The following is a 9246-nucleotide window of genomic DNA, read 5'->3' as shown; positions in this document are numbered from 1 at the left end:
GGTCAATCACTAGACTGTGACTCAGCTTAGAAAGTTCTTCCTTTTCAACTGATAAAATAGCAAGATGATGGAGCCTGTCTTGTCCTATTGTGCACCTCAGCCTAGTGTGGAGCCTTCTCAACACACTGAATGACCTTTCACAACTCCAGCTGTTGTCGGGACCTTACCTCCCTCTCTCTCATCTTGTTTTACTGCTTCCCTGTCTCTGCTTAGTGTGTCTCAGCTCATTTATACTGGGGCACGTGCCCCAGTAAATGGGGTCTGGCGACGCCGATGGTCTGAACCCATTTCCTTTTGATGGTTGTAGGGAAGCGGCCGTTCCAACGGTTGCATTTCCGAATTCTCCAGAGTGGTGCCCGACTTTACACGATAGAATAAAGGGAATGTTATTGGTTGTTTACCAAGGGGGCGGGATTGTTGTGGTGGAAGATTCGCAAGCAAGTTTGGTTGTGGCAGGTTTGTCGGAAGCATCTTGCTAACCAGTTAGCAACTTATTGCTAGTAGGTTTCCCAATGGGAAATTCCATTGGGACCAAGTAGCACTAAATTAGTGACTTAAAAACGACGCTGTCAAGGAACGCTATGGACAGAGGAAACATGCAAGAGGAGGAGAGTTTAGTGTCGGAGGTCGTGGATGAGTCTCCTCCTTCATCCATTTTTTATTTAGAGGAGGAAAACTATATTGCGAAACGCTCTGGTGGAACCTGAGCACAGGTTTTCTCGCCCCTCCACCTTAAACCAGCATGCATCATAACAGACTTATCCGTCCAGACAAGCTGAGCGTGTGTTGATGTCATGAGTCTGTTCCAATTGACCCATATTTATGCTTCTTGCTCCCGTTCTCCCAGAGTCCAGACTTACCTGTGTTCTTCTCAAGAACATACTTGGTGAGGATATGAGTTCGTCCTCGCGTTCTTGTGAATTGACAAACAGCCCTTGTGTAGGCAGCGTTCTGTGCGTCTCCTTTGCTGTATAAGTTTAGCTCGTGACAAAAAAATCCGGTTTTATTTATCCTTCTTACCCTTAAGGCTTGCCATATGGGCGTCTCCACACCTGCAGACAGCCACTCCGCCTCCACTTCTTTCCAGCCGAAACAACACCATAGTCCTCTTAGTCATAGCCATCCACCTCTTCAGCGCCAGCACTGCCCATGCACTCCTCCTCCACCTCCTAATTGCCCTCCTACGTCTCTCCTCTTCCTCCTCCTCCTGCTCTCCTCCCAGAGCGTCGGCCAGCCTGCGGACCTCCTGCTCCAACAGCTCCCTCTCTGCCAGTTGCCTGCGGAGGACGACCTTCTGCTCGGAGAGGGCGCGTACACAGCTGCGGGCGTGCTGCAACGCTCCGGCCAGCAGAGCACAGCCCAGGAAAAAGGAAGAAGACTCCCGGCGGCTTTTGGAGAGGAGGCCCTGCAGCCGGGAGAGGTCGGAGGTCAGGGAGGAGCAGCGTTGCTCCAGAGACGAGGCGCGGTCCCGGTGGGAGTTGCACTGAGAGCGACAGAGCTGAAAGAAAGGAGAGAGGAGCTCAAATCCAGATTGTGGGGTTCAAAAAGCTGCATTAAAAACAGTTTCTGCTCTCAGCAACAGATTTGATCATTCCAAAGAAGAATGAAATAAAATCGTCTCCCTTCATCTGTGGCTGCAGGCAGGCCCGACTGACTGCAGATCAGCTTATCCAGGGGGATTCGGTGAGTGTGTGTGCTACCTGCAGCTGGCTCTGCAGCTGGCTGACGGCGTCTGTGTGCTGGCGGCTCCAGGCCTCCTCCCTCCTCCTCACGCTCTCCTCCAGGCGAGCCAACACACTCTCCTGACTGCGCTGCAGCTCGCGCACACACACGCTCTTCTTGTCACACACACCCTGCAGGTGAGCGATCTGCACGTAGAACGGGAAAACTCCACATCGGTTTAAAGCAGAAAAAAAGTAGGAACAAAAAAAGAATAAAAGTGCTGAAACTGCAGGAACTAAAAATGAAAGGATTTCTGCTAGAGAGGAGAAGTTAGCTTTAATGTTTCTGGATGAAGCTGTGGCTTTCATCTAGAAATAAACAACAGGAAGAATAAAAATCAGTGACCAATAATCATTTCTATGCAAGCGCGAAAAAGGTCTCAGATCTGACACCTCACTGCTGCGTGAGGCTTAGAATGAGCCAGTTTTTAAAAGCACACCTCGCTGTTGGCCTTCAGCAGGTCAGAGGTCAGCTGATCCACCTGCTGGGTGATGACATCACACAGATCCTGCCAGGTGAATTCTCCCAGAATGCTCTGGGGGTGATGGATGAGGACGCACCCGGCCAGCAGGCGCTGATATAGGCAGTGGAGGAAGGACAGGCGGGCCTGGCGTGAACACAAACAGATGCTGAGCGAAGCACAGAGAAAGTCCTGCATGACAAACCTCTTCCTTCTGTTTTTTTTCTTATTTCAGAAGGAAAACCAGGTCAGCTCCTGGTTTCCTGATTTAACTAATAATTACCTACAGATGGAGAAAACATGGAGCAGTGGTGAAGCTTTCCAGGTGAGAAGATCCAGGAGTTCCTAAAGACCCAACATCTACACTGCAAAGATCTAACTAAAAAGAAGTAAATCCATTCATTTGTTCGTCTGAGCAGGTAGCTAGTATTATCCACCAATGTAATGATTGTTGTGGGCCCTGAAATAAGGTAGCTATACATACTTCACTGCTTTTTCAAAACCTAGATGAGTCATTTTTTCTTAACATAAGTGCATTTGTTCTTGAATTGAGAAGGTAAAAGAGCCAATTTGCCAATGGAACAAGACAATTTACACTTAAAATAAGAAAACGCAATTGCATTGTCTTTTTTAAAGTGCATTTTTTCTAAATACTCATTCCATTGGCAAATCATCTCATTTACCTACTCAAAAAAAAGGTAAATACACATAATTTGAGAAATCTCCAGTGTTGGACAATCATGTTCCTCAGCTACTAAACTAAAGTTGAAACACCTTTATTGTAAGAACATTTAGTCCATTTTTTTTTACAGTGTTTTACACTTCTGTGGGGCTGGGTAACCTGGTTAGGTTCAAAGGTCTGTAAAATTATTTATTCATTAATTGTTCAATCCAAAGCAAACAATAAAAAAAAAAAAACGAGACCCTTTTTTTTATTTCAAAATTTCTTTCATGAAATAAAAAAAACAAAACAAAAACAGGGCAGTTCCTTTTCTTAAATCCTACTGCTGTCTAACTTAAACATGGAGAAATCAGACACAGAGTGTAGGGCTGTGAATAATAATCATTTTGTATCAATGCATCGATACGTATACATTTTTTTTTGTAGTATAATGTTATATAAATATAGTTCCTAATATTCATTTTTATGTATATATCAATGAAACTTGTTTGTTTTTTAAAATGTTTTTTTGTAATTCAGTATTTTTTAAGTTTCCAGGTTCCTGGTGTGTATCTGCATGCGTCAGATAATGAACTGTAGCCTACATTACCGTGTTAACATGCTTTTCTATCCTTCCTGCTCATTCTTTTCAAACTAAACTTTGCTTTAAACTGTTGTGTGCTTGGAAAAATATAAATTGTAATGTTAAAAATCTAAAAAAAACTTGACAGGTTAAAAACTTANTTTCAATAAAAAAGAAAAAAACGGGCAGTTCCTTTTCTTAAATCCTACTGCTGTCTAACTTAAACATGGAGAAGTCAGACACAGTGTGTAGGGGTGTGAATAATAATCATTTTGTATCGATGCATAGATCCGTATCAATTCTTTTTTTATTATTTTTTTATTCCTCTGATCTATTTTTATCCATTTGCTCCTGAATGTAATTCTGACTCGCACTGTGGTGGCGCTAAACCTATTTTGCCCTCCTACTTTCCTTCCTTTAGCCAATACCCTCTTTCCGCTTGCACACACACTCGCGTGAACACAGAGGCGTTATTATTTTTCAGTGAATGAGGTTTTCATAAGCATAGGTGGAGTACAAGTTTGCAACTTCTGCTGGTATTTGCTGTTGTTTCTCAAATAAAAAGCATAACGATATTACAGCTTTCATTGATTTATTTCAAATTAGAAAAATTTTCTAGCCTGTAAGGTTAAAAAAAGAAACAATTAACCAATTAATCAAATTGTATCGTGGTGTATTCTTGAGTATCAAAAATAATCTAATCATTGGGTCAGGAAATTGATACTGAATCGAATCGCCATGATGGGAGTAATTTACACCCCTAAAAGAGTGCAAACATTATTATTGTAATTTTTTTTACATTTAAAAGTAAAAAATCTAAATACATGACTTATTGACTATTTATTTGTATGATCCAGCTGCAAATCAGTATTTGAACACCAGAGAAAATCAATGTTAATATTTGGAACAGTAGCCTTTGTATGTAATTGTTGAGGTCAAATGTTTCCTGTAATTTTTCACCATGTTTGCAAACATAGCAGGAGGGATTTTGGCCCACTCCTCCACACAGATCTTATCTATATCGGTCAGGATTCTGGGCTGGCGCTGAGACACACCGAGTCTGAGCTTCCTCCAAAGATTCTCGTTTGGGTTTAGGTCTGGAAACTGGCTCGGCCACGCCACAACCTTGATACGCTTCTTCCAGAGCCACTCCTTGGTTATCCTGGCTGCTTCGGGACATCGTCATGGTGAAAGACCCAGCCTCCGCTCATCTTCAGTGCTCTAACTGAGGGAAGGAGGTTGTTCCCAAAAATCTTGCAATAAATTTCTCAGTAACAGCCCAGAAACCAAACTGATCCAGAGAAAACCTGTGTGGAGGAGTGGGCCAAAATCCCTACTGTGTGCAAACTAGCTGAAGATTTGCATTACATACAAAGGCTACTGTACCAAATATTAACATTGATTTTCTCTGGTGTTCAAATACTTCTCTGCAGCTGGATCAAATTAATAGTTAAAATATCATATATTGATTTCTGCATTTTTTTTTTTATTATGCCTCTCACAGTGGACATGCAACTATTGATAATTAGAGACCCCTCCATGATTTCTAAGAGTTTTCAAATACTTATTTTCCTGACTGTATATCTAAGAGGGAAGCTCATGTGTGTCTCAGGTCTGATGAAAAAGTTCTAAGGTGGAACTGGTGTTCTGACTGTTAGGAATAAAAATCACCTCTGATTCCTTCTTGAACTCTTCTCTTATCTCTTGGATCTCCTCCTTCTCCTTCATTCTCTCCTCCTTCACTCGCTGCAGCTCCTCCTGCAGCTCCTTGTTCTGCAGCGACCAATCAGAGCCCTGCAGGCGTAAGCCGGATGCCTCCTCCTGCAGCTGGACCAGGGCCTGCTGGGCCTCCTGGTGGACAGAGACAGGCGTCAGAGTTTGTTCTTCCCCTTCCTGTTTGTTTCCTCCCCACGCTCCTGTCAGAAGGTGCCATGATTCCACATCCCTGCTCTAACACCAGGTTTCTAGGAAACTACATCCCGTTACTGGTCAGAAATATTCAGGAATCAGAGGACATCTTACCTCATTTTGTTTCTTCTGATCTGAGATCAGCTGCTGGAGAAGACAATTCTCCTCCTGAAGCTTCTGGGATGAACCCAGCAGATCCTGAACCTGATGGAGAAACAAAGCAGATACCAGGAACCGTGGTTCTAAAGGACGGATCGCCTCGTGTGGACAGAGTCGGTACCTGTTTGGTAGTTTCCTCCAGTCTGTGGTGATCAGTGCTCAGAGTGGAGGCCAGCAGCTGGAGAACCTCAGCAGGACTCGGTTTCCCATCATCCTTTGCAGGCTGGGCTGACTGCTGCAGCATGCCAGTGATTCGTTTTAGAGTGTCTATCAAGACCTCCTCTGTTTCGGACCGACCTGCAGCTGCCTGAACACAAAGAATGGAGCTAATACCATTGGTTCTGTATCCGGTTCTAGATCCGATTTTCACCGCTTCCTTCTGCTTTCAGGGAAATAAACCTGATTGTTATGGTGACCTTTATATTGCAGCTTTTACAGCTTCTTATACTTTGCTTCCAACAGCATTAAATCCTCACCTCTTCTATGTAAAAACTCACAAAACTAGTTACTACCAGGAAGAGGAGAATATAAACAGATTCCCAGTTGAAGTAACAGTATGGCTGAACCTTTTCTCTGAACACTCAGGGTCTGAGTTCAGTTCCTGTCCAGGTTAGCTAAATTCAATTCAAGTCATCCATCCATTCCATCCATTTTCCGTCAGTCTTATCCAAGTGGCGTTGGTGCCTATCTCGAGCTGTCTACGGGTGAGAGGCGGAGTACAACCTGGACAGGTCACCAGTCCATCGCAGGGCGACACAGAGAAACAGGACAAACAACCATTCACAAACACACTCACACCTAAGGAGAATTTAGAGAAGCCAATTAACCTAACAGTCGTGTTTTTGGACTGTGAGAGGAAGCCGGAGTACCCGGAGAGAACTCACGCATGCTCAGGGAGAACATGCAGACTCCATGCAGAAAGACCCCGGGCCGGGAATCGAACCCGGAGCCTTCTTGCTGCAAGGCAGCAGTGCTACCCACTGTTCCCTCTATTTAAGTCAATTCAGTTAGGGTCTGCTGAATTCAACTAAGTACACTTTATTAAATTATATTCAATTCAAATAATAAAAAATGAATTTAATTCAATGTGATTCAGGTTAGTTTGAGTCAATTCTGTACAGTTCACATTAAGTGAATTCAATTCAAGTCTAATCAGTTCAGGTCAAGCAAATTTGAAATCATTTTAAATAAACTGACTTCAATTTAATTGAATTCCATTTCATTCAGTTAAAGGAAATCCAGTCAAATCCAGTTCATTTAAGTACAAGTGATTTGAGTTCAATTCAATTCTGTTCATCTTCATCTGTCCAATTATAATAGGTTCTGTTTCATGCTATTTAATTCCATTGAACCTGTCAGTAGCGTTAGATTCAATTTAATTCAATTTAGTTACGTTGAATTAAGTTCAGTTCAGTTAAAATCAAATCAATTAAATTCAGTTTAATTCAATGTTTCCGTTCATGTTAGATAAATTCAATTCAGTTCCATTCAATTAAGTTTAGCTCAATTTAATTGAATTATTTTTATTTAGAATATTTTTAAATAAATCCTGAACAGTTCAATTTGATCATATGTAGTAACGTAAAGTTTTTTTTATTTCCAATGAGTTGCCTTATATATAAAAGCTGTTTTTGTTTTTTTAACAGTACCGTATTTTCACGACCATAAGGCGCACCGTACTAAAAGGCGCAGTCTCAGTTATGTGTCCCATTTCTGTATTTAACACACACATAAGGCGCACCGGACTATAGGGCGCGTTTTTTATATACCGATACATGTCCTCTACTACCTTTAAATACCTCTACTGCGTATTTAAAAATACAGCGGGGGCAAAACNTACTATTAATATAATGTGACTTTTCTAGAGAATCATTATACATAGTTATTTTATTCAGGGTTTTCCACAGTCTGACATCATTTCAGAATTCCCTGACTTTTAACTGACTCAGGATTAGTTTTTCCTGACAAAATAAATGCAGCCGTTTGTCGTTTTGGTAGCTACATCAAAATTACTGCTAGGTGGACAAAAATCACGCTATCTGGTAGAAAATCACGTGCCTTTTTCAAATCATAACAATCAGACAATGTGTACAAAACAACAAAATTGGCGCCGTCAATGCTTCCGGGTCGTTTTCAATGAATGTCGGTGATTTTAAAGAAATTTTGAGTGAAACATTTTACCGGCGGGCAAATGCAATGAAATTTGTACTCTCCAAACAATGAAAACTACTTGCCCTGGGAGATCGGGCGATGGTTAACATCGAGCCCTGCTTATTGACTATTTATTTGTATGATCCAGCTGCAAATCAGTATTTGAACACCAGAGAAAATCAATGTTAATATTTGGTACAGTAGCCTTTGTATGTAATTGTTGAGGTCAAATGTTTCCTGTAATTTTTCACCATGTTTGCACACACAGCAGGAGGGATTTTGGCCCACTCCTCCACACAGATCCTATCCAGATCAGTCAGGTTTCTGGGCTGGCGCTGAGAAACACCGAATCTGAGCTTCCTCCAAAGATTCTCAATTGGGTTTAGGTCTGGAAACTGGCTCGGCCACGCCACAACCTTGATACGCTTCTTCCAGAGCCACTCCTTGGTTATCCTGGCCGCTTCGGGACATCGTCATGGTGAAAGACCCCGCCTCCGCTCGTCTTCAATGCTCTAACAGAGGGAAGGAGGTTGTTCCCAAAAATCTTGCAATAAATTTCTCAGTAACAGCCCAGAAACCAAACTGATCTACAGAAAATCTGTGTGGAGGAGTGGGCCAAAATCCCTACTGTGTGCAAACTAGCTGAAGATCTACAGGAAACATTTGACCTCAAGAATTACATACAAAGGCTACTGTACCAAATATTAACATTGATTTTCTCTGGTGTTCAAATACTTATTTTCCTGACTGTATATCTAAGAGGGAAGCTCATGTGTGTCTCAGGTCTGATGAAAAAGTTCTAAGGTGGAACTGGTGTTCTGACTGTTAGGAATAAAAATCACCTCTGATTCCTTCTTGAACTCTTCTCTTATCTCTTGGATCTCCTCCTTCTCCTTCATTCTCTCCTCCTTCACTCGCTGCAGCTCCTCCTGCAGCTCCTTGTTCTGCAGCGACCAATCAGAGCCCTGCAGGCGTAAGCCGGATGCCTCCTCCTGCAGCTGGACCAGGGCCTGCTGGGCCTCCTGGTGGACAGAGACAGGCGTCAGAGTTTGTTCTTCCCCTTCCTGTTTGTTTCCTCCCCACGCTCCTGTCAGAAGGTGCCATGATTCCACATCCCTGCTCTAACACCAGGTTTCTAGGAAACTACATCCCGTTACTGGTCAGAAATATTCAGGAATCAGAGGACATCTTACCTCATTTTGTTTCTTCTGATCTGAGATCAGCTGCTGGAGAAGACAATTCTCCTCCTGAAGCTTCTGGGATGAACCCAGCAGATCCTGAACCTGATGGAGAAACAAAGCAGATACCAGGAACCGTGGTTCTAAAGGACGGATCGCCTCGTGTGGACAGAGTCGGTACCTGTTTGGTAGTTTCCTCCAGTCTGTGGTGATCAGTGCTCAGAGTGGAGGCCAGCAGCTGGAGAACCTCAGCAGGACTCGGTTTCCCATCATCCTTTGCAGGCTGGGCTGACTGCTGCAGCATGCCAGTGATTCGTTTTAGAGTGTCTATCAAGACCTCCTCTGTTTCGGACCGACCTGCAGCTGCCTGAACACAAAGAATGGAGCTAATACCATTGGTTCTGTATCCGGTTCTAGATCCGAT

The 9246-nt window shown here is 42.9% G+C and overlaps 1 protein-coding gene across 4 annotated transcripts in view; it reads right to left on the bottom strand.

The window, feature by feature from the left end:
• Positions 1-9246, bottom strand: part of ccdc171 (coiled-coil domain containing 171) — a 36887-nt gene that overhangs the window by 11556 nt on the left and 16085 nt on the right. For all 4 annotated transcript variants that reach the window (XM_015394575.1, XM_015394576.1, XM_015394577.1 and 1 more), the window contains 6 exons: positions 9004-9189; positions 8838-8927; positions 8487-8666; positions 2162-2329; positions 1701-1868; positions 1021-1498 (listed from right to left, as the gene is read on the bottom strand). In XM_015394575.1, the coding sequence (XP_015250061.1) occupies positions 1021-1498; positions 1701-1868; positions 2162-2329; positions 8487-8666; positions 8838-8927; positions 9004-9189 (1270 nt within the window). The remainder of the gene's footprint in view (positions 1-1020; positions 1499-1700; positions 1869-2161; positions 2330-8486; positions 8667-8837; positions 8928-9003; positions 9190-9246) is intronic.

The sequence above is a fragment of the Cyprinodon variegatus genome, unplaced genomic scaffold (assembly GCF_000732505.1).
Source record: "Cyprinodon variegatus isolate N-32 unplaced genomic scaffold, C_variegatus-1.0 Scaffold696, whole genome shotgun sequence".
In the NCBI taxonomy this organism is placed as follows: Eukaryota; Metazoa; Chordata; class Actinopteri; order Cyprinodontiformes; family Cyprinodontidae; genus Cyprinodon; species Cyprinodon variegatus.
Note: the sequence above shows the minus strand (reverse complement) of the source record. Positions and strands in the feature narration are given on the sequence as shown.